Genomic DNA, 25,559 nt, shown 5'->3' on the forward strand with positions numbered 1-25,559 from the left:
GAGTGGGGGAGGGAGAAGCAGGGTTCCCACCAAGCAGGGAGCCTGATGCGGGCCTCAATCCCAGGGCCCTGGGATCATGACTTGAGCCAAACGCAGAGGCTTAATGACTGAGCCAGCCAGGCGCCCCTGCTTATGATTTTTTGGGCTTACAGTCACTTTCCATAGCAAAATTATATAATTACCCCACATTTTTACAGTACTTTAAAATTTTATTTTCTGTTTATTACCTCTAAATCCATTTCCAATTTATTTTTTTTAGTATGTTGTGTGACAGGAAACAGATCGCTGTGCAGTTCAAAAATTATAATTAGTGATGATTCCGGGTCATATTAAAATGATATTATATTAATATCCTCCCAGGTAAAGAAATCAGAGAAAAGAGAAACCATTTTAGAAAGAAAGACTTCCACATAACGAGCTTAAGGATTGTAATTCTTTAGTTCGGTAGACAATTGCTTGGGTAGAATGATGCATTGCCCTACGAGATTAATGAGGCTTTGCTGAAACTTCCTTAGCTAGGCAACACATTCGTCAGGTCACCAAGTAAACCTAGAATAATTCAAATGACATTTATCAAACCCGAAACATAGGGAAATCCTTTTAAGGAAAGATAAGAAAGATGAGAAAGTAGAAAACCCCAAAGTCTACAGTGCACAAATTACCGGATTCGAGACAGAGTGTTCCGGAGTCCAACGACATAGAACAGAATGTTGGCGTCGGTGTTGCTGTAGATGCTATTGATGGCAGCCATGGTGGCACCCATTCTCCCCGCCGCGGCACAAATCACCACAGGAATCTCCTCCTCCATTTCCTCAGGAGGCTCAGAGTCATCGTCTGGAAACATCAAATCCAGTGTCTTAGAACATGAAGGAATTTCATAGTGGGGCCAGTTTAAATTGTCTTCCACACTCCTGGGGGAAGACAGCGTAGTGTAGAAGAGACAGCCGACTGTTCTTACCAGTCTCTTCTTCTCTTAGAAAAAGAACATTGGAATTTTAGCTGGCACATAGCCAACCATGAAAAATATATTTCTCAGACTCCCTTGCAAGTCTGTGCGAACGTGTTCTGACCAATGGGAGGTTAGCACAGGTATATGTGTGACTACTGGGTTTGCCTTTGAAAGCAATGTGTTGGCCTCCCCTCTTCCTTACCCTCTTCCCATTGTCTGGGATGGAGATATGATGACAGGACTTAGGGCAGCCATCTTGGACCACAAGATGGAAGCTACCTGTGGAGGACACCAAAAACCCAAGAGAGAAGGAATCTTGATCTGACGATTCCACACTTCTGGATGAAGTGGGGAATGGACACATCACACTTTCACTTGAGAAAGAAAATAAACTTCTGTTCTGATTCAGGCATTATTATTTTGGAGCTCTCTTACAGAAGCCAATCAGACAGCCTAACACAGACACACAGTTGAAAAATATGTGAAGAAATGAACGCCTCATTCTATTCAACAGTTCCTCAGCTCCTCAACTCTTCCCTGGATTGGAATATTTACCCTGCCAACGCTGCTATAAAATCTACTGCTTGTGATCTTCCTTCTCTTATCCATCCTCCAGTCAAGTTCTAAAAGTTGATAGCAAGAGAAAGGCGGTAAATGAAAGAGCATGACTAATGTACAAGATGAATAATTGATTGTTCTTTTGAGCTGTGGCTGTGATATAAAATACTGGTGTTGTAACATCATAGTTTGGCACCACAATGCAATTTTCCAGGATGAAGGATAATAATTACCAGTAGGTAGAGTGCCCATGATCAGATGTCCTTTTGGTTTTTACTTGAAGCTCACTCTCTCTTTACAGATACTTTTTGCAAAATACCACTCAGATGCAGGATAGTTCTAGCTGATATTTAATCCAACAGCTATATATTAAACTAACTACCAGGACCTGTGCTTTGTATAACTTAAGGAACATTGAAGGGTCTGCCCCTTCTCCTCCAATGTCTCTTCACAGGCTGGCCACCACACTGGACATGTCCACCAGGAGAATAAGTTTGTTTTCACAGTATCTTTACTGACACGAGGAAATGCTCATAATACAATGTCAAGGGGGAAAAGAATACAAAATTTTCTCTAGTATTTGGTGTACAAAGTCACCACAGGAATCTCATCTAGCGAATGATCCCAATGTGATATATACAGACATACATATTTCAAATGGATCTACATCTGTTTATGGAATTATGAGTGATTTCAGCTTCCTTATTTGCATCTCTTCTGTTTTCCAAATTCTCTAAAGTAACCATTGTTACTTTTATTAAAAAAAAAAGAAAGAAAGAAAGAAAATATTTCTTCAGGGATTATTCCTTTGGACTAACCCGTCATCATGGGGAGGTTTCCTCATCATGCGGCATGTTACCTGCCGGCAGTGAAGTGAACTGCCCCAAATGCAAATCCAACTATGTTTCTCCACTGCTTCCCATCCTCCAGGGGTTCCCGTACGGTAAAGCCACCTCTCCTTTGCCTGGTACACAGGGTGCCTCATGATCCAGCCCCTGCTCGCTTCCCTAGCTCTGACTCCTTCCATTCCGGCAATACTAAGCTACTTGTGGTCCCCTGAATACTGCACCAGGCAGGTTGTCCCTGTCCCCAGTGCCTTTGCACATACCGTTCCTGATGCCTGGAATGCTCCTTCCATCCTTTCCTGCATGGCTAACTCTGACACCGTCATTCCAGATCAGACCCTTCAGGACACCTGCACAAATTAGTTCAACCCCTGTCTGTGCTTACTTTGGCCTTGTTTGTGGCTGGATTTAGCTACATTGAAATTTTTGTTGTTGTTGTTATTGTTGTTGTTGTTGTTGTTGCATGTCTTTCCTTTCTCTCCCATTACACTCGGAGCTCCATGAGGACCGGGACAGTATCTCATTCATCTCTATCTGCTCACTTGCAGCTAGCATAGTGCCTGGAACATGATAGATTCTTAATATATTTTGGAGAAATGGATGAATGGATAGATGAATTTATTAAATACCTCTCTTTGAGCCCTTACCCCACTGCACACAAAGCATCTATTCATGTGTCTGTCTGCCCCGCTAGACTGTGAGCTCATTATAGGATCCCTGCTGAGTCTGGCACCTAGGAAGCACTTAATAAAAGTTTGCTGGACTTAACTGAACTGAACTGATGTGTAGACCTCACAGAACAGGGCTTTGGAGGAATGATTCCTGGGCTACTCTGAGGCGCAAAGAGAGAGAAGGCTAGAAAGCTGGGGCAGAGCCAGGCTGTCAGGCAACAGGCAGAGTAAGGGAGGAGGAAGATGTCCCCAAGGAAAAGGGCCACCCCAAGCGGTCAAACACCAAGTTTACAGCTCCGCTACAGACCGTCATACTGCCACACTTCTTAGGAGCCTCTGCCAGTCTGAGGAGTTGGAAGCTAACCTAAGCCAAAAACACTGCTCTCTGCCAAGAAGTCTTCCCTGGATAGAATATGGATGAGGCACACTGGAGAAAGAGGGGGAGAGATTTATCAACTGTAAATTCTTCACTAATGTCTCATCCTTGTGGCTTCTTGGGGAATCATCCACCATATTTGAATCTGTTGTGCCAATAGGTGCCTAAGCCAATTCACCATAAGATTTAGCTGCTTGGTGCCCATAAAATCTCTAGAAAACACCATACTGATGGCAGTATGGACTAGAAATGTATTACATTGCACTAGTCTGTTCCTACAAGCAGCTGTTATCAGACCATGCCCATTCCTAGAAAAAGTGAAATGTCTGATCTCCCAACGCCAAGTCTCTGAATCCCATTTCAAATTAGGATCGTTTCAGCCAAGCATGTAAACTTGTCTCACTTCAAATGGGCCAGGCATGAATCACCAGCTAATTATCAGGAGATTACATCAAATGTCATTATCAGGAGAACACACAAAACGGCACCGTGCTTTTCGTCAGCATGTGACTTGGCAGGGCTTCTGCATAGTACCTTATACCACCAGTTCTTTGAAAATAGAAAAATTAATATGGAATAGGTGGAGCACAGAGGGGTTTTACTGATTCTGTATTCTAGAATGGTCGATAAATGTCATTATACTTTTCTCACAGCCCATGTACAACAGCAGGAGTGAACCCTAATGCTGCAGACTGTGGACACTGGGTGATAATGATGTGCCCATGAAGGTTCATCAGTTGTCCCTAATGTACCATCTGGTGGGGGATGTTATTAGTGGGGGAAGCTCTGTGCGTGGGTAGGGGCAGGGGTTATATGGGAAATCTCTGCCTTCCACTCAGTTTTGCTGTGAACCTAAAACTGCTCTTTTTCGTACACTTTTTGAAAAAAGTTTTATTTATTTATTTGAGAAAGAGAACACGAGCAGGGTGAGGGGCAGAGGGAGAAGCAGAATCCCAGCTGAGCAGGGAGCCCGATGCGGGGACTCGATCCCCGGACTCCAGGATCATGACCTGAGCCAAAGGCAGAGGCTTCACCAACTGAGCCACCTAGGTGCTCCTAAAACTACTCTTTTTAAAAAATAAAGTCTATTAAAAATATTAATACGCACTTCTTGAAAAAAACTCCAGCCCCAATTTCCAATAAACCATGATGATCTTCTTCAGACCTCTCCACTCCCATCCCAAAGGTAGATCTCTGCTACGGGTGCAGTGCGTGCCTCCCAAATCCTTCTTTGTGTTATTCCAAAAGGAAATATACCACTTACGTGTGGTGTTTTCACACCAAAGTGAAATCATACTTTTCACGGTTTTCTGTAACTTAGCGTTTTCCACTTAACATAACACAGACGTCTTTCCATGTCAACACTATATCCTTTTGAATGGTGGTCCATTAACACTGATTCTTGTTTCTTTAACTCTGAATGGGATAAAAATGTGACACTGGACCCATTCATGGGCTCCAAACACTTTGTTTCTCGGTATAGGGCTAATTAATAAGCCAGGATGTGCATTTCCTTACCGTTGTTTTAACAGCTGTTACGAAAGCTATTCATTTCTCTCTGTGGAGAAAGGAATTTGTAGTGGGATTCAACTGGCCAAATGTGTTGGTTTATGGGCAGGGATTGAAGGGCGAGGAGGAAAGAATTTGAAGTTCAGACAACTTTTGACCTTGTATGGCTTCCTTTCTTTAGTGAGGCATAATTTATTGTCAGGGACTGAATTGCGTAAATTCATATGTTGAAGCCCTAACCCCTAGTACCTCAGCATGTGACTGCATTCGAAGACAGAGCCTTTAAAGAGCAATTAAGTGAAAAATGAGGCCATTAGGCTGGGCCTTAATCCAGTATGACTGGTGTCCTTATAAGAAGAGGAAGGGACCCCAGAGATGTGAACACTCAGAAAAGGTCATCAAAGGACACAGGGAGAACTGTGAGCCCAAAAGAGAAGTCGGGAGAAACCAACACTGCTGGCACCTGGATCTTGGACTTCCAGCCTCCAGAACTGTGAGGAAATAGATTTGTGTTGTTTGGGCCACCCAGTCTGTGGTACTTTGTTAAGGCAGCCCAGGTTGACTGATACAGATTTCCTAAAATTTGGTAATTTTGGAATTTTCTTAAAATTTCCTACTGTAGGTATAGGGTTTCATGATTTTTAGTAAATTGATAGAGTTGCACAACCATCAATCAACACAATCCTATTTTAGAACATTTCCACCTTCCTGAAAAGTTCCTTAAACTGGGTTGTAGTCAATCCACTCCTGCTCCCAGCCCCAGGCAATCATGGCTCTCTTTTCTGTCTCTATAGATTTACCTTTTCTAGAAATTTCTATATATGGAATGTATAATATGTGGGCTTTCAGGTCTGGCCTCTTTCATGTTGTATAATCTCTGTGAGGTTTATCCACAGGGAGCACATATTACTGTGTTCCTTTTTATTGTTGAAAAGGACTCCGTTGTGTCAATATACTACATTTTATCTACTCACTAGTTGACTCCCATGTGGATTGTTCCCAGTTTGCAGCTACAAAGAATGCCCTAGAAACATTTGTATACACATCTTTACGTGGAATCATTCTCTTTTCAGATGCTCCTCATGTTCATTTAGACCAGATTATACATGTTTTGAACTGTTTTTTTAATGAATTTTTTTTTATATTAAGATAAGTCAGCTTTGTGAGAACAGGGACATTGTTTTGTCACTGTTGTATGTTCAGTGCCTAAGTTAGCTTAAGAAAAAAAGTGTGGGGGCGCCTGGGTGGCACAGCGGTTGAGCGTCTGCCTTCGGCTCAGGGCGTGATCCCGGCGTTACGGGATCGAGCCACGTCAGGTTCCTCTGCTGGGAGCCTGCTTCTTCCTCTCCCACTCCCCCTGCTTGTGTTCCCTCTCTCACTGGCTGTCTCTATCTCTGTCAAATAAATAAATAAAATCTTTAAAAAAAAAAAAAAAAAAAAAAAAAAGAAAAAAAGTGTGAATGAATGTATATAATGTACCAAAATATTAACTGTATTTGTCTTTGGCTGACAGAGCAAAAGGTAATATTTTTCTCTTCTGCATTTGCCATAATGTATGTGTTTGATTAATATAAAAATTAAATTATTTAAAAATAGGGGCATCTGGCTGGCTCAGTTGGAGGAGTGTACGACTCTTGATCTCAGTGTTGTGAGTTTGAGCCCCACACTGAGTATGAAGATGACTTAAAAATAAAATCTTTATAAATAGTATAATATAATATAATATAATATAATATAATATAATATACATGCTCTCAGTGCTTCTTAATTTTTCTGTGGGTTGATTTTGTGTGTTCAGAGGTTGTGAAGGTGCCTTTTCAAGCAATTCACCCCTTAGGGGGGAAACCGGGCTCCTCCGCACAGCTGAAAGAGGATATAGGGTCAACACAGGATCTTTTTAAATTGAGAATTCTGAGGCTACTGCTGCACTGATGGGAATGAACCAGCAGGGAGAAGAGAGAAAAGGCAATTTTCATAATCAAAATTATTGCGAGACTCAAAGGATGGATGTAAAGCAAGCAACCCAAAGTGTAGTCCCAGAACCTAGTGTCACTGGGAGCTCATTAGAAATGCACATTCTCAGGTCCCACCCCAAATCTACTAATTCAGAATTTCTCAGGGTGAGTCCAAGTATTGTGTTTTAATGAACCCTAACTGTGATTCTTATACGTGATAAAGTTTGAGTAGCACTGATCATTCTAGAACATCACCGAAAAGTTGGCCTTGGGTCGATATTCTACAAGCAGGTCCTTGGGATCTGACCAAATTGTGGCTTGTCTCTTAACCCAGCTACTGAAAGGAATCAAAGGAATGTATTTAAACGACAGTCCTAGGTATCTCATCTTGATGGATTATATGCTTGTTTACCTGTCTCATTCTTTTTTTAAAATTCTTTTTATTGTGGTAAAAAACACATACAACATATCGTCTTCACCATTTTTAAGTGCGCAGCTCATTGTATTAAATACACTCACACTGTTGTACAACTCTCGCCACCGTCCATCCCCATAACTCTTATAAAATTACAAGAGTTTTATAAACTCATCTTATAAAACTACAACTTATATCCATTAAGCAAGAACTCCCTATTCCCCCTCCTCCCCCCCAGCCCCTGCCAACTGCCATCATACTTTCTGTCTGGATGATTTTGGCTGTCTAAGTATCTCATCTAAGAAGAATCACACAGTATTTGTCTTTTTGTGACTGGCTTATTTCAGTTAGCATACCTGATTCATTCCTGAGCACAGTCTCCTTATGAACTTTCTTATACAGGATCCCACAGAGAGTCACAATCAGAAGGAAGAGCAACACCTGATTAACTGAAATAAAAACAGAAACACGTTCAAGTCTAACTTACCAAGCTGAGATTTGAGGACCGTTTAGAAGAGTCGTAAGAGCAGATGCCTTCCCTGACATACATAGCAGTGGTGTTCTGGGACCTTTCTTTAAGCCGATCGCATATGCAGTACAGGTTAGCCTGGGGTGCTGCTGACGGTCAAGGATATGGAGAGGTAGTTTAAGGAGCCTCCAGGGCTGCCCCCGGGCAGTCTGATGGCAGAGGTTGCAACCTTCGTGCCTTATGATGCTGCCTCCACGGCCACTTCCTGTGCGTGAATACTTCATTTCAGTTGATAGCCAACATTTATATAATGCTTACGATGAGCCCGTGCTTCTTATGAGTACACGTTCTCAGCTATTATAACATAGCTGCTGCTTGGTTGATTCAAACATGGGTCAAGGATGACATACAGAAAATTCTTGCCCTGAGTAAGAAGCCAGAAGACCCAAATACTCTTCCAGTTCTAAACACCCAGGACAATCTGTTCCAGAAGAGTTTCACTTGCCCTTGGGATCTGCTGAGAAGCCAAGTGACATAGGTCAGTGTTTTCCTAAAATGGGGCACATGCCATGTGATTGTACATGAGGGGGTTTAGGACCTTCAGGGTCATGGCATTGCGTAACGTGAAATCAAAGCATGAGAAATCAGTTTAATTTCAGGTGCAGGCAGGCAACAAAAGCTACCCAGAATTGAATAACATTGTTCTAATCATACATATTTGTATAATCACCTTCTTTTTATGATAGGAGGTAGCTTATTCTACTTACAGTAAGGATATACACTTTCTATTGTAAAGTACACATAATTTTTTAAGTGAGTCAACTTAAAAAGTCATGCGTAGGACAGAAGAAACACAATGATGAAAAATTGAGAAGGTGGGGCATTGCTCTACACGGAGCGCAAGTACCTGAAGTCTGGAAAATGTTGGTAGGAGAGGAAGGGGCTAGGATTTCAAGTGAGACTCAAATCGTGTTTTTATCACCTCTTAGCTGTGTGGCTTTGGACACATTACTTAACCTCTCTGAGCTCAGCTGGCTCGTCAGCTCCATGAGGACTGTAACTGGAATATTAATCATTGTCTCACATGGACCCTTTGAGAGTTAACAAAGGCAATGTAGACCCAATCAACACGTTACAATTGTTAATGTTATCATTTCCTACTTTTGTGCATCAAGGTATTTACATTTATTGGCCTCATACTGATATATCTTCTGGCCCCTAGGCCTTTGGCTTCACATTTGCAAAAGGAAGGAGTCAGTCTCCAGGGCTGTCTTCCGGAGATACATTCTGAGGCTCAATGATTCTCCTGTGCTGACATCCAGTTCTTTCTGCCTTTCTGGATTATCACATTCAGCCAGAGACAACCGGATACTAGACCCAGTTTAAAACCAAACTACAGAGAAATAGAAGATAAGGAACAAAGTCCTGTAGTTTATCAATATGTCTGATTAACATTTACCTGCCACAGCCAGTTTGGGGAAGCAACTCAGTGTCTACTACCACCTCTGTTTTTTTGTTTTTTTGGTTTTTGTTTTTAGTATAGCATGTCCTATGCAATATTTGGGATATACTGACACCAAAATATCATTCATAGTTAATCTGAAATTCATATCTTACTGGATATCTTGTCTTTTCATCTGCTACATAAGGCAACTTTCCCCTGAGGCTAACAGTAACACAACTGGATTACTACGTTTCCCTCCCAGGTTAGATCTGCTAGATCTGAAATCAAGGGCAAATCCAGGTTCTGATGGGGTCTGAAGATTATATAATTTAAGGTGACTCTTTAAGAACAGGAACACGAAATTACAACTGCTAAATTAAATAGAAGCATTAATATTTATTTAAAATGAGAAAATAAATTATATTTATAAGTTTTATAGAAATGTATGACCCCTCTCAGGACAAATCCATCTCTGGACATAATACTTAACAACTTTCCACAGGCATCATTCTGAAATGATGATGCCAAGAATTGCCTGTGGGAAAATTACCCATGAAAAATCACAGAGGATTTTTTTTTTAAGCCAAGATCTAGCATCAAAATAGTCCTTCAAAATATCTATTTTTAATAATCATGATTGGGAAAAGCTGTAATCTTACTTTTCCGTAACAAAGCCATGTGTGTTCACGCAGACAAAAACTGTGACCTGTGGATTGAAGAACAAAAATTTATTTAAAACAGAATCAACCCAAAAGTCATCACACAATGATTAAGGACCATGTCTTTGGTGTTCTTTTTTTTTTTTTTTAAAGATTTTATTTATTATTTATTTGACAGAGAGACAGCCAGTGGGAGAGGGAACACAAGCAGGGGGAGTGGGAGAGGAAGAAGCAGGCTCCCAGCAGAGGAGCCTGATGCGGGGCTCGATCCCAGGACCCTGGGATCACGCCCTGAGCGGAAGGCAGACGCTTAACGACTGGGCTACCCAGGTGCCCCTGGTGTTCTGATATGTAGCAAACTGTGGCTTCATTCTTTACTAGAACTTTGGAAACATATTTCTTGAATGTATAGCTCCCCTCTTCCAATTAATTTCTCTGGCTATACAAACAGTACAAATGGCGCCCAAGGGGTAATCTTTTGTCTTCAGGGTGTTTCGTTTTGTTTTGTTTTTGTTTCTGTTTTTACCTTCTCCAAAAATAGCCCTGTCGGCTCCCCAAGTTAGCAAATCAGATGGTGCTAACTGAAGAAACATCACACAAGAAGGTCTCCTTGATCTAAAATATCAACCCCATGCATATTTTCTGCTATTATAACTGCATTCTTTGACAAGGAAATTTTTATATCCTTAGGGACCCCTTGTGGGAACAGAACTATATCTTACACTAAATCCAATCATTCATTCCATGAGTATTTTTTGAGATCCTACTAAAAGCCCAGCACTGTGCTATGTACTAGGGATGCACCAATGAACGAATCAGTCCCAGTCCCTATCATCATGGGGCTTTCATCCTGAGGGCAAACAGATATTAAAATGTAACAAATAGGGGCGCCTGGGTGGCTCAGTCATTAAGGGTCTGCCTTCAGCTCAGGGCGTGATCCCAGGGTCCTGGGATGGAACCCCGCATCGGGCTCCTCCGCTGGGAGCCTGCTTCTTCCTCTCCCACTCCCCCTGCTTGTGTTCCCTCTCTCGCTGGCTATCTCTCTCTCTGTCAAATAAATAAATAAAATCTTTAAAAAATAAAATGTAACAAATAAAATAGATTATGGTAAGAGATATGAAGGAAACAACAGAGGTCCTAGGATAAAGATCAACAGAGTTGGGGAGTGTTTCAGGAAGAGAAATCAGGAAAAGCCTCACTGATGAGATGGCATTTGATCAGGAGGAAGAGCAGGAGCCAGAGGGGAGAACGCAGAAGGAAACAGCAAAGTGAAAAGGAAAGGAAACAGCAGGTGCAAAGGCCCTGTGGCTGAAAAGAGCTCTGAGTATTCTATCAATGCAAGAGGTTCAATGTAGCTGGAATGGAGTGGACTAAAGAAAAGACTAGCCAGGTAAGACTGGAGATAAACTGTGGTGTTTTTAAAAGAGTTTAGATTTTATTTCAAATGCATGCAACTCCCTCCATCAGTTTTTGTCTTCATTAAAGCCCCCAAAGCAATGTTTTCAAACATTCCCATGGAAATTCTGATGGTAAAGGAGAGTAAACACTCAAAGTCATTCATAATGAGCTCTAAAATACAAGCTTCTTGCATTACCTTCAGATTCTTGTAAAGTATACAAGAATAAGGAAAAATAATGACTCCTTTCATTGTTAGCAGAGGTCCCCTCAGAGCGAAAACTCTCTGTTATCATGAAGTCAAAGTCTTCCATGCATGGATGGGGTGGGCAGGGATGAGAGCAGGAACATGTTAAATGAGTCCAAGTAAATGATGAACTGAATCTTGGGGTTAGTAGCAGCCCAAGAACAGTAGGTGGGGAGGAGAAAGATCCTGTTGCAGGGGCTGCCACTTGCTCATGAGAACTTCTTTCCTTGTGACAGGTGACCCCCAGGGACTTTTCAGGAACCGGGAGGCCCAAAATTCAGTCCACAGTCTTCTGCCATGCTCTGCAGCTTCTAACCCCCACCCTACCTCCACACTGCTTTCCCCCCAGGATCTAAAGTCATGTGTCAACGTGTTCGGGGGAAATCAAGGAAAGGGGGCCCTTGTTGGACATGGAGAACAGCGGACAGAGGCAACTAAGAAAAAGTGCTGTGGGCACTTTAAATGTAAGGGAACGTAAGCCACTAGGAAGTCATGGGAATTTTAGAGGGGATACTGGATGGGGGAAAGGTGAGTCCATTTTACATGAGTCTCCAAACCTATGGCTGCTGGCAGAAATCTTAACCTTTTTTGAGACATAAATCTCAAAAGTCTGCTGAAGCCCCTAGACCTCTTTCTAGAATAATGTTTTTTAAAGCTTAAAAATGTATCGTATTACAAAGAAAACCAATTACAGAATTTTAAAGAAAAGGAAGCCATCAACACATTGGAGAAAAAAAACCCCAAATTTGTGACATAATATATATACCTCTTTATTAAGTAGCAACTATTAGCAAGTGTAATAGTTACAGTCAGTTGAGGTAGTGGGGAGCTTTAAAGAAGTGGGAGATACCTCAACAACTGTAACGTGGCATGAAAATATCTGATTTCTTCAGGGGATGATGGCACAGGTATACAGTAACTTCTGTGATTTGTCGCCTACATTCACAATTGAAAGAAGCCCTTAGTTCCAGGTAGAGGCTAGTGAAAGTGAAGGGTTTTTTTAGGTGCGCCTAAGTGGCTCAGTCGGTTAAATGACAGGCTCTTGATTTCAGCTCAGGTCACGATCTCAGGGTCGTGGGCTTCTGCTCAGGGGGGAGTCTGCTTGAGATTCTCTCTCCCTTTGCCCCTCCTGCTCCACCTCCCCACCCCCACTCCAGCCTCCACCCCCAACCCCACCTTGCGCATGCTGGTGCGCTCCCTCTCCCTCCCTCTTTAAAAAAAAAAAAGAAAAAGATTTTTTTCACATCTAAGTACATGAAATTCTGTAGAATGTATCGATGGACACTTAGGCAGTCTGTGCACCCCGGGTTAAAGGTTAGACCCCCTGGGCTTGGTAGACTCAACTGCCATTTGGGTCAAGACAATGTTTTCGCTCTTCTAACATCTAGAAAAACTGCTGCTCTAGGAAGATATGCCAGATTTGTCCTGAGGGTTTTCATAGGCCCAGGTTTACTATGTGACACTCCAGGTGACAGACAGGATGAGGCCCCAGTCCCAGGCAAACATCAGACAGGCGCAGGCTGACTTTCAGGGGGACTGCCAGAGACAGGAGTGTAAATGGAAAAGAAAGCCCTCCAAGGAAGGCTGGAGGGATGCCAGAGACAGACTTGGGATAAGATTTCCTATTTTGCACTGCTGGCCTATTAAAGGTCATCAAAACGGCCACCTTTGCAACTTCATATAGACCGATGTTGAAAAGTCCTCTGCCTCTATATTGAAGACTACAGAAGATAAAGAAGGGGCCAGGATACAAAACAGAGGGAGACTTTCACTTATTAGTCCTATGGGGCTTATCCTGCACTTATTTAATACCCAACACGACCCTCTGCACCAAACAATTAGGGCCCCAGGTATAAACGGCTGGAACAAACCCAACTGATAGGTTCTAATAAACAGACTTGGCACCTATAGAATGTTGAATCACGTGGAAGTATCATCTATTCAAACAGACAGTTAAGTTCCAGAGAGCCTAAGCATGCATGTGCGTGCGTGCACACACACACACACACACAAACACACACACACAGGTGCTACCCGGCCAACTTTTTACACAGAGCCCTTGGCTTTGCATGAGACAAATTCAGGGCAAATTCTAAGTGGCCTATCAACGAGATATATTCCAGGAACAGCATCTTTTAACAGGAGAGGCCAACTGCTTCTTCAGAGAATAAAGAACTGGCCTATGAGAACAATTTTTCTGCCAAGACATTTGATGCATGTTTGCAAGGTGATTTCTTGGTGGTCTTCTGGATTTCCATAAATTTCATATGGCCAACTTCCATAATTAGAAAGAGTGCTTCACCCAGAGAAACACAAATTGTGTTTCAGTATACCTGGTGGTTTTGGTTTCTTTTTTTAAAAATAGTCTTCCTTTCTGTGACACAAGTTATTTATTAAAGGCACAGAATCTGTTCAAAATTTGATGTGTTGAATCTCAAATATTTACACAGAGAATTCACTTTTTTGGTTATATCATTCTGTATATTTTAACACATGCAAAAATTCTTGTACTAAGAATTTATTGTATCTCATACAACAAATGGAATAGAGAACAATTCCAACACCTCCGAAGAATTCTCTTGTGCTACCCTTTTGCAAGCAGACCCTGCCCAACACCTAGCCCCTAGAAAACACCAATCTGTTCTCTGTCCCTACAGTTTGGCCATTTCCAGAATGCCATATAAATGGGATCATGCAGCACACAATCTTTTGAGACCCTCATCTTTCACTTAGCATGATGTATTTGGGATTCGCACTTGTTATTGAGTGTGTCAATAGCTTTTCCCTTTATCATTGTTTAGGGTTCCATTGTATAGATGTACCACAGTTTACCCATTCACCTACTGAAGGACATCTGAGTTATTTTCTGTGTTCCGTGATTATGAATAAAGCTTCTGTAAACACTTGTTTACAGGTTTCTGTGTGATTTTAAGTTTTCAGTTGTCTGTGTTAAATACTTAGAAATCAGATTGTGGGGTCATTTGGTAGAGTGTATTTAACTTCATAAGAAACTGCTTATCTAAATAAATAAAATCTTAAAAAAGCTAGGGCGGGAGGGGCGGAAACCTGGGTGGTTCAGTTGGTTAAACACCTGCCTTCAGCTCAGGTCATGATCTCAGGGTCCTGGGATCAAGCCTGCATGGGGCTCCCTGCTCAGCAGGGATTCTGCTTCTCCCTCCCTCTGCTGTTGTGTTCTCACTTGCTCTCTCGCTCTCTCCCTCTCAAATAAATTAAAAAAAAAATCTTTTAAAAAAGAAAGAAACAAAGAGTGTGGGCATTTGAAAAAAATTAAATAAATAACAATTTGTCTTGAAAGCCCAAAGTTTATTTTAAAATTAAGTTGATCCTTCTTCATTATGGTCCTTCAAAGGAACTTCTAAACTTGACATTTGACTGGAGGCAGCAGTCAGCAAACAGGGAATACTAACCTTTAGAAACCAGCAGCATGACAGAGAGAGCCTCTGGGAGGCGGCACGAAAGGCCAAGATGTCATAGTGCCCCAGGGCTCCCTCATGAATCCAAGTGTTGTGAGAACTTGTTGGCAGTGATCTTGGGAAGCTCTTCCATAGGAAACTCTTTAATTCACTGTAAAGAACCAGCTACAACATCCCTTTTATTTCCCCAGGCTCTAGACTTAGTCTACCTCTGCATTGGCCCCCTCTCCTCTTCCCCTCTTGCACCCGGAAGACAACTGAGTCAAAGCAGCACATTACTTAGGACTCTTTGGATATTGACTTCGGCTACTTTTGTCCACTTATGATTTTAGATGATATGCATTCAGCTGACTCTTTGAGATGATGCAAGCTTAGAACGGTCTCTGGCCACATGTTCCCTCTTCCCCACTCCATGAAGGAAGGCCATCCAGCACCACAAGAGAGAATGAGGGGAAGGGCAAAAGGATCTGAGACTGAGTCCCTGATGCCAGCTCGACCCTGGGAATCCCCATTAGCCAAACCAATCAATTCCCCTTTCTTCCTTAAATTGCTTGAAATGACATTTTCTTGCAAACAAGAGTCCTTATAAATACACTCCTTGTGGCCAGAATCATGTACACCTGCAGGGAGAGTTTTGCAGGGCTAAATAATAATTCCAGCTATCATTTATTGCATGTTTAATTTGCACCCAGCCCTATGCTGACCAGGTCTGTCATCTCCTTTCATTCTTACAATACTTTTCAGGCAGATATCTCACCATCTCCAGGTTTCAAATGAGAAAATTGTGGCTCAGAGAAGTTCAATAACTTGCTCAAAATCACGCAGCTACTAAATGGCAGAGCAGGGATGTGAAATGAGGGCTCTCTGACTTCAAAGCCCATGCTCTTGAAACGCAAGGAGCTGGAGGGCTTGACGGGCCATTCCAGCTCCCCCAGGAAGCAGGGGAGTCGGGCTCCAGGTAAGAGATGGCCCTGTGTGTTGATGGAGCGTCAGTCAAGTTTGGTCAGCTCACCCCTGAGTGCTCGGTGACTGTAACTACTGAGGTCATGCCAGAAGCAGAGAGAAAGTGCTGACTAGTTCGAGACGGGGGCTCACCTTTTCCCTGTCCAGCATGTTGCCTACTTGAAAATCCCTTTAAGACAAAGCAAGAGGCTCCAGGAAACTGACAACGGCACGTCTCATTGCCAGGCACGGCAGCGGTGAGCCAGGGAGAGAAATTCCTGAAGCACACTCTCGGAGGAAACTTTCTGAGCAGCTTTCAGAATATAACGCAGGAGTGGAGTCCTGGAGAAGCATGGCCTTCCAAAAGAAAGCCTGTTTTATTTAATTTCTTGAAAATATGAAATTATAAAGATTTGGCATCCTCTCCGTCTTCACAGCTGCATCTCCTGTCTGATGGTGGCACTTTCTGTGTAAGCTGCTGTAAGTTGCTGTTTCTGCTACTTGCAGTCAAAAGCATTCTGATAGATTAAGGAGGTGCTCGAGAAATGTTTGCAGCTTCTAGATACTAGCTCATGATGTGGATTTGGTAGTGGGATCAGACTTGCAAAGAGGTAGAAAACCGACAGAGGAAGTCAGGGACATGTGCTGCAGGAAACAGCTGGGGGATGTCCTAAGACCCTATAGAATAAGAGGCAGAGACCTGGGGCCACAAGAAATGGGACTGTTTGGGGCAGAGCCTGGGAGAGCATCTTGGGGGTGAACAGCTCCTGCACGTAAAGACATGCTTTCTTGCCTCTGAACTTTGGTTCATGCAGTCCTTTCTACCTGGAATGCCCTTTCCCCTTCTCTTTCCCCAGTAAACTGTTACTTGTTCCTTCAAGACTTAATTCAGGCATTACCTCCTTCAGGAAGTCTTACCTGATTACCCTGCCTGGGTGCTCCCCTGATCTCCATTCCTATCCCTATCCCTGCACTCAGAACACTGTTCTAGTATCATGGGTATGCCCATCTTCTCCCCTAAATCATGAGATGACTGGGGACAGGCACTGTGGCTTGCCCACCTCTGTGTGCCTCAATAAACGTGTGTGGAATGAATGAATGAGAAAGAGGGGAGAGGAAGAAAGGGAACAAGGCTCTTGTTCTGTTCCTCAATCCCAGGAAGAAAGGGGGCAGCATACCATTACTCAGGAAAAAAGCCAAGAGGGGACTGTGGATCTAGTCCAGGAATAAAAGCAGACGGCCCTGGTCTTTTTGTTAGCCTTTTTCTGACCATCAATACAAGAAGTCCCAGGAACTGTGTTCCCTGCGCTTTTCTAAGTTTTCTTAGGCTGAGTGACTCCTGTGTGGTGGCTTCTCTGCAGTCGTAAATAGCCAAGCCTTTGGCATTGAAGAGCCCATGGGCTTGTCTTCAAGACAGGAAGAAAGATGGAGCCTCGAAGCCAGTGTTGGAGAGAAGGATTCCCTAGGCAAGACACTGGGGGGGGGGTGGAGAGTGGCAGCTTCAAAGAGCAGAGGAAAGAAGGCTGGGGTCCCAGGGCCTGTGACTAGGAAGAAAAGGGGAGTTTAGAGAATTGGTCCGGACCTAAGAAGTGACCGTTAAGTTTAAAAATGGGCCCCTGAAGACCTTACACAGGGAGCTATTTTACCAGATGCCAAAGGGTTCAGGCCTATGGCCAAATCTGGAAAGAATGTTTTAAGACCTGGCAGTGGCTAAGCGACTTAGCTCTGCCTTGGAAGAAAAGGCAAAAGTGGCAAGAACTCCAGAAAAATATTTCAAAAATCAGAGCCCCTAAGTTTTAGTCTACATGCCAACTCTAATCAGTGGGTAGGGGCTTTCAGTATTGCTAAATTGAGAAGGGATCTAAAGCTATCACCAGAGTTGGGTAAAGAGAAAGAAAAAGAAAAGTAAAGAAAGAAAGAGCTCTGATTGATTAATCCTGTCTGTTATGGGTTTAGGTAAGGAGGAATAGGAAAGAACCTGAAAATCAGAATGAAAGATAAAAGAGGGGGCTCCTTTTTTTTTTTTTTTTTTTTGAGAGAAGAGAGAGCACAAGCCAGGGAGGAGAGGCAGAGGGAAAAGCAGACTCCCTGCTGAGTAGGAAGGCTCACATGGGGTTCGATCCCAGGACACTGCGCTCAATCCCAGGACCCCAGGACCCCAGGACCATGACTTGAGCCAAAGGCAGAAGCTTAAACAACTGAGCCACCCAGGTCCCCAAAAGGGGGCTCCTTAAAGATATTACTGAATGACTTAAATCTGGCAGGCCTGTACCTGAGTGGAAATATCATGGCCATTGTCATTAGAAAGAGTTGACTTTCAATCCTCGTTCTGCCCCATTTTTTAGCCATGCAAGCCTGGGCAATTTACAAAACCCAATGAGTAAAATGGGGCTGTGCTGCCGATTTAATTAAATAGCCTATAATAATAATAGGTAACATTTACGTAGCAATTTCTATGTGACAGGCATTGTTTTATGACCTTTACATACATCCACTAATTCAATCCTCACAACAACCCATAAAGATACTATCCCTGATTTACCCATGAGGAAACTTCAAGTTCAGGGAGGCTGACACAATTAACGAGTGGCAGAGCTTCCCACCCAGGCAGTCTGGCTCTGAGTTCTCATTCTTAACCATCTTAATCGACACTGAAGCCATCCACTTTCCACTGCTGACTGCAACCATTATGTTGTCAAGCAACTGACATAAGCTCTGTGATTAAACTTCCCTCCATAAGACTTGCACCCTGCAGTTTTTGCACACGCATGAAACATTTTACAGAGCACTTCATCTTAAACCATGCGAGCTACGGAGTCATGAACAGGACAAGAGCATGCGTTCACCTGAAGAAAGGAGAAAGAAGGACAAAATCAGGACTCGGGAATTTGGTCTCTCATGAAACATCTCTGGCCTTTTTACTTTTTGCTCTAGCACGAATGGTTTACTCAAGATCCACCAAAATACACAGGACAGAGAAGCCAGATGAGGCAGTCCTCGCCTGGAGGACCTGCTCTGCTTTCTCCTGTGTTGGAATGAAGCGTTCTTTCACAGAATGGTTGCAGAGCAGGTGCCAACCAACTATGGGCCCTGCATCAAATCCTGCCCATTTCTTGTAAGTCGAGTTTTATTGGAACATAGCTAGGTTTATTCTTTGACCTTTGGTCTCCGGCTCGTCTCACACTATGACAGCAGATCTGAGTATGTGCAAAACAGACCATATGGCTTGCACAGCCACCATTCTGGCCCTTTGCACAAAAACTGCTGATCCCAGCTGTCCATTTTAGGCCAGATTTTCTATATATCAGTATGGCACAGGTGATCATCTCATGTCCTTAACTAGGGAAGGAAGAACACCACATCCCCTTGGGTGTTTGCTAGGGAAGGTATGAAATAGCATGTCTGTAAGAGGAACAAAATGAAAACAAATGTGGCCAGAATAGGATACGGCAAAGTGTGCTCTGAGAAAGGCTAATCAACGTTATGTGATAAAACAGTTCTGGGGTCCACCGGGAACTTTGGTGGTAAACAACCTTAAGCAGATTTCTCTACTGCAGGACTTCTCAGAACCTTTAAAATGCCATTAAGCCTTGAGATCTCTCAGAGAGTGATATGGTTCACAGAACGTATTTTCCCCATGGGCCTATGTTCTTCAGAACAGTCTTTGCGGAATGCTGACATAAAGGAAGTATTTAGAATCATGCTCCCTGGGAACTAGAAATGAAAACTATGTGAACTGTGGCTTAATGAGCATGTCTTTCTCTCAGCAAGGAAAGAGAATGAAGAAGAAATAAAAAGAGCCAGGGTGAAAAAAAAAAAGAAAAAGAAAAAAGAGAGAGGTTTGAGGAGAAGGAAGGAAGAAAGCAGCTCCCTGGAGAAATAACATGGGAGGAGCTGAGGAACACTTGGAGGACTGGACTATCAGAGGGAACAATGTGCCAAAGGCTGGCCTGCTACCCAACACAGGATGTGTGGCCACGTCCATCATCACCATGGTCATCGTCAGCACCACCAGGGGCCTCGCTACTCTGCAGATCCTGCATCATGTCCTTTAGACCTACGATGTCACTTCATTCCCACTTTACAGATGAGGAAATAGAGGCACAGACAAGTAAGTAGTCAGAGTCAAAGCTTATAAAGGCTGTAAGTGGCAATGCATAGATTGAACTCTGTGATCCGGCCCCAGAGCCCATGTTCTCACCACCACACTGCAGTGCTCTGCTTGTACCTGTATTCGACAGAGGGCTAAGCACAAACAGGATTCCGTACAGAAATGCGACACGAAGCCATTTGGAGGAAAAGACAAAACAAACCAACCAATGTCACTTTGCTAACTGACTACACAGGGAGCCAAACAGCTAGAGACGGCTCCCCTCCCCCCACAGGACAGCCAGATGTTTAGATAGCATCATGTTTTCTTTCTCTCCCTCTTTTTACTCTTGTGTTAACTATTCCTTCTTAACTCACTTCAGAAGTTATCTGTCAGGCTTATCCGAGGTACTACATTTGCTCCTGAAGTGAACGTAAGATAGTTTTTGAACGTTAAGAAAGCATTTTCAACCCAAACACAACAACTAATATATTTATAAGCCTCATTTAGATTTCCACCACTACCAATTTTTTTTTCAAGTTCTGAAAACATGAATCACAGCTCAATTAAATCTTTCGTGGCTCAGAAATGTACCTGCATTTAAATGCTCGCATTTATCTGACTCATTTATCTAGCTCACCACTGACTTCCATGCTTAAAGTATGATGAAAATAATAAATCACACTGCTCAGGGGAGTTAATACCAGGTTGGGAAAAGCAGTCCAGAATGTGAAAAACTTGCACAGAGTATCCTGGATTTGCTGCAATGGCAAAAAAAAAAAAAAAAAAAAAAAAAAAAAAAGGGGGAAAAAGAAAAATGGTTGCCTCGGCATGCTACAAACATTGGCTGGGAGCTCCTAAGGCAAAGTTCATGTGGGACAATCCACCTCTGATTTGCGTTCTTGAGTCTTACAGCAAAACAAAGGGCTGCTGCAGGCGGGCCAGGGTAGAACGGGAGCTGCCACACTGCTCGTCAATTTCTGTTTACCTGGTGAACGGTGAGGGCAGGGCTTTGGGCTCCTCCGTCCAGAAGAGCTGTAGGGCAGAGCGTTCAACTCCTGGCTGGCCCGGGGCTGCTGCCCTTCACGCGGCTTCGGCTGCTTCTAAGATCCCATTGGAAAGCCCAAAGGGCTGGAGAGCCCGCAAGGCCAATATCACATTTCCAAGAGAATATTCCTCCCCCTGCCCCCAACACCCCCCCCCCCCCTTTTCTTAAAAAAAAAAAAAAAAAAAAAAAAAAAAAAAAATCTTCCACTCCTGCGCGGAGCAGCTGGGAGAGCTGGGAATCGGGCGTTGCGCTGGCTGCCGGGGTGAGGCGGCCCCTGAAACCACTTCCAGATGTGCTTGGCAGGCTGGCTCGCATGGCCAGACTTCCTCTGGCATCCTCCTCCAGCAGTCTGCGTGCAAATCACTTCGAAAACAAGGCAGCTCTGGCGGAAAAGATTCAAAACCGGAGAAAAGCAAATGCTTTCCACCACATGTGGGGTCTAAGGTGAACCTGTAAAGAGCAGAAGTGGAAAAATGAAGTTCATACTGATTTTCAGAATCTCATCAGAGCCACTAGTTTCTCCTGAAATCCCCCAGTCATTAAAATGCTGTGGTCCCCAAATGAAAGCCCAGCTAACAGCTATGGTCTCATTTTGCCAAGGCAATGATAGCAATAGGAGTTTGAAGATGCTGTATTTTGAGCCTGAACATGGAAAGGAATCAGGCAGGGAATCAACCCCACCCAGCTCTGAGCTGTTCTGTTTTTGCTATTGATTCTCAGAAACCCAGGAAATGGTGCCAGCACTTTGCCTTGGGACCATGGAATTTATTTCTGCAACCTCTCTCCTTAGTTCTTATAAGGAAAAGAGGATCCCTTTGCTCACTGGCTCTTTCTAAAGTGGTGTTTCCCAATAGAAATATAATGTAGGCCACCCCATAATTGTAAATTTCCTAGTAGTCCCCTTAAGATAAGTACAAAGACCTAAGATAAGTACCAGCCTGGCTGGTTCAGTCAGAAGAGCGTTCAGGTCGTGAGTTTGAGCTCCAAATTGGGTACAGAGATTATTTAAACAAACAAACAAACAAACAGACTTAAAAAAAAAAAAAAAAAAAAAAAAAAATATAAAAAAAAAAAAAAAAAAAAAAAAAGAAGGGTCCCTGGGTGGCTCAGGCAGTTAAGGGTCTGCCTTTGGCTTAGGTCATGATCTCAGGATCCTGGGATCGAGCTCTGTATCTGGCTCCCTGCTCAGCAGGGAGTCTGTTTCTCCCTCTCCCTCTGCTCTCCCTGCTTGTGCTTTCTCTTGCTCTCTGTCAAATAAATAAATAAAATCTTTAAAAAGAGAGAGAGAGAGAAAATTAGTGTGTCAGGCACTGGGCTGAGCGCTAAAAAAAAGGTAAGTACAAAGAGGTAAAATTCATTTTAATGATATATTTTATTTAACCCAATATATACAAAATATGATTTCAATATGTAATTAATATAAAATATTACTAACAAGATATTTTACATTCTTTTTTGTATTAAGTCTGAAGTCTGGTATGTACCTTATACTTGTAGCACATCTCAATTCAAACACTAAATTTCATCTGCAACAATTGATATGTATTTAGATTTCATATAATTTACAGTTTAAAAATTGGGCTCACATACTCAGGTTGTTCCAAGCATTCTTAAAAGCTTGCCAATAACTGAATCAAGTATCAGTTTTTCAACTTAAATTCATTAACACTAAGTAAAATTTAAATGCCAGTTCCTCGGTTGTACTAGTCACATTTTAAATGCTCAATAGCCAGTGTGCCTAGTGGCTATGGTATTAAATGGTGCAGCTCTAAAGGGTTTAGTGGGTTTGTTTGTTTTTTTAGACTTGAACTTGGAGAGTGGGAGTATCTGGAATAGCTTCCTTTTGTGTAGAACTCTGAGCATTGACAAAGCATTTTCACATCTTCTATTTCATTTTCTTCTCATAACATACCTGTTAGGTAAGTTGAACAGAGATGTTGTTCGCTCCAATTTGCAGATCAGCAAACTGAGGTTTTTTGAGAATGTTGAAGTCCCAAGTTCCCAAAGCAAGTTGGTGATGAAGCCCAGACGGGAATTCCCATTGGCACTTCTCACCTGTTTCTTACTTGAGGCATGCTTCAAATACTAGGATTTTTGGCTACAACTCTAGGGGTGAAACTGCATCCAGGGCTTTTGCATTCTTCACTTGGCTGGCCTTCAGCGTCCAGGCACGGTTCGTATGGAGTTACCCGCTGCCCTGGCGGTGTTCCCTTACACACCACTATCCTAAAGCAAGTATGCGATCCAGCAAGTATACCGCTTTTCCTGGGAGCAGGCTAGCCATTATGCTATTCCTCTTTTCTCTTTACTCCCAGAAAGCGTACTCAGTTTTAAAGCACAACTTTACCCAGTGTGTTAGCTAACAGACATAGTTGTAATGTCTTTCTCTCTGGTTGTGGCAGGCCCATTTGATCCATGTGGGAAGTGAGAAGGTTCAATGGCAGCACTGAGTACTGCACTCTGGGCACTCCTGCTCCAGTCCTCACGGCCCTCACATGAGCAAAAATACAACATTTCCTGTCCTTCTAGAATCACGTGCTGTCAGGAGCAGCGGGATAGTCAGTCAGGCATGTCCCAAAGCACTGTGGTGGGAAGCCCTCCAAGCTGACTCCTGCCTACTCCAGTTTCCTCCAAAGACCGGGTTTTCTCCCCCTTGGCATCTCTCATCTACTTAGCAGAATGCCTGACCCAGTGTGAAAGCTGGTGACTAAGTAGGTTCAGAGAGTATGACAACCAAAGTACCCCGGGGAGTGTGGGCCTCCCAATTGAAATAATAATTATGGTATTTTCATAGACTCTGCTTGCTCTTCATATTGGCTTCCATAGGGACCCAAATCCCTCTGCTCAATGCCCTACTGTCTCCAACTTGGGATTCTCTCGCCTTTATTTCTAGTGGGCCACGTTCTAAGGATGCAGGGGGCTTATTAGCTATGACCTAGATTTCCTTATTGTGTGCACAGGCTCTTCCCCAGGGAAGAAATGAGAACAGAAAGAGACGCAGGTTTTAAGGGACACTCCGAGAAGTACAGTGGCTACCAGCATGAGTTCTGGGGACAGATAGACAGACCCAGCTGTTAGCTCAGACATTATACTGAACACATCACTCAAAACCACTCAGCTGTGGTTTCTGCAGCTATAGAGTGGGAAGCCTCCTGGTGAGGGTTCAAAGATATCATGCATGTAAAGCATTCAATAAGGGCTCAATACATGGAAGTTATCAGAGTCATCCCCCTTATCTGCAGGGAGTCTGTTCCCAGACCCGCAGTGGGTGCCTGAAACCATGGATAGCTCCAAAACCCTTTATATACTGTTTTCTTGCTACACATATATACCGATAATAAAGTATAATTTATACATTAGGCAACAATAATGATAAAATAGAACACTTATAACAATATACTGTAATAAAAGCTATGTGCATGTGGTCTCTCTCTAAAAAGACCTCATTGTTCGCTACTCACCCTCCTTCTTGTGAGGATGTGAGATGACAAAATACCTGTGTGATGAGACAAAGCGGATGAAGCGACATGAGTGAGGCAGGCATGGTGACGTGGTGTTCGGCTACCTCGTCTTCTGACCATCCATCCTCAGAGGGGGGACCGTCCGCTTCCCGACTCTGTTGACTGAGGGTAACAGAAACCTCAGAAGGCAAAACTGCAGATAAGGGTGGACCACTGTATTTTTACTGTTGAATGAAAATACCCCTGGTTCAAAGTATGAACTGTGGAAAGGACTCAGAACAGTAAGTTATTTGTAACTTTTTCTTAAAAAGTCCAAAAGAGTGATATGATGTTGCAAACACTGCCTGTAGCCTACGTAATACCCTTCTCTGCTTCTTCCCTTGAAATAGAAACACACTTTCATTTGGGGGCAGCAATGGCCCAGTTACAAATACTCACCTCCTCAGACATCCTGTTCTGTGACTTCCTAAAAAGCTACTGTTTTCCTGGCAAAGAGCCTTTTGGTGCCTTTTGCCATTTCTTCCTGTCTGAAATCCAACTTGATGCCTGGGGGTGCACTATCCCTCTTGCAGCTCTGGGGATGAAAGGACCACACCGTGCTGCTGCATAGGGCCACGCCAGCTATGCACAGATTATGGTGTTGAATTGGTCAGGGTTCTGGAAGGAGATAGATGGCTCACTCCAAAAGGCTAATGGTGGAGACTCTGAGAAGAGGCACTCTTTGAAAAGGTCAATATTAAGGAAACATGGTTACGAGTGGTGCAGTAAGGTGGTGTTAGCAACTTCAGGGAGGTATGACCACCTGTAAGGCAAGGGAGGCGTTACTAGGACTGGGAAAGTAGCTGAATGGACAGGGCTACCCAACAGGAGCAGCCTGTGGTGACCCGCACGAAAGGGACTAGGGGGCTAATGACCCCAAGCTTACCATCTCCTGTTGGTGGTGCCTCCCATTGGCCAAACCCTACTGGAAGCCAGAGGGCAGGGGAGCTCAAATGATGTCCGATCTTTAAGTCAGCCTCTCAGGGCACTGAACAGCTTGAAGAAGAGTAGAGAGTAGATCTGTATAAGCAAATGGAAAATACCCTTGCACAA

General features: G+C 43.2%; 1 protein-coding gene across 1 annotated transcript in view; it reads right to left on the reverse strand.

The window, feature by feature from the left end:
* GLT8D2 (glycosyltransferase 8 domain containing 2) overlaps positions 1-21,149 on the reverse strand; it is a 35,063-nt gene extending 13,914 nt beyond the window's left edge. The window contains exons 1-4 of the mRNA XM_002915459.4: positions 20,947-21,149; positions 9,851-9,897; positions 7,635-7,727; positions 663-834 (exon numbers count right to left, since the gene is read on the reverse strand). Of these exons, the coding sequence (XP_002915505.1) occupies positions 663-834; positions 7,635-7,727; positions 9,851-9,869 (284 nt within the window). The 5' untranslated portion in view covers positions 9,870-9,897; positions 20,947-21,149. The remainder of the gene's footprint in view (positions 1-662; positions 835-7,634; positions 7,728-9,850; positions 9,898-20,946) is intronic.
* Between the last annotated feature and the right edge of the window lie 4,410 nt (positions 21,150-25,559).

Source organism: Ailuropoda melanoleuca, chromosome 15 (genome assembly GCF_002007445.2).
Source record: "Ailuropoda melanoleuca isolate Jingjing chromosome 15, ASM200744v2, whole genome shotgun sequence".
NCBI lineage: Eukaryota > Metazoa > Chordata > Mammalia > Carnivora > Ursidae > Ailuropoda > Ailuropoda melanoleuca.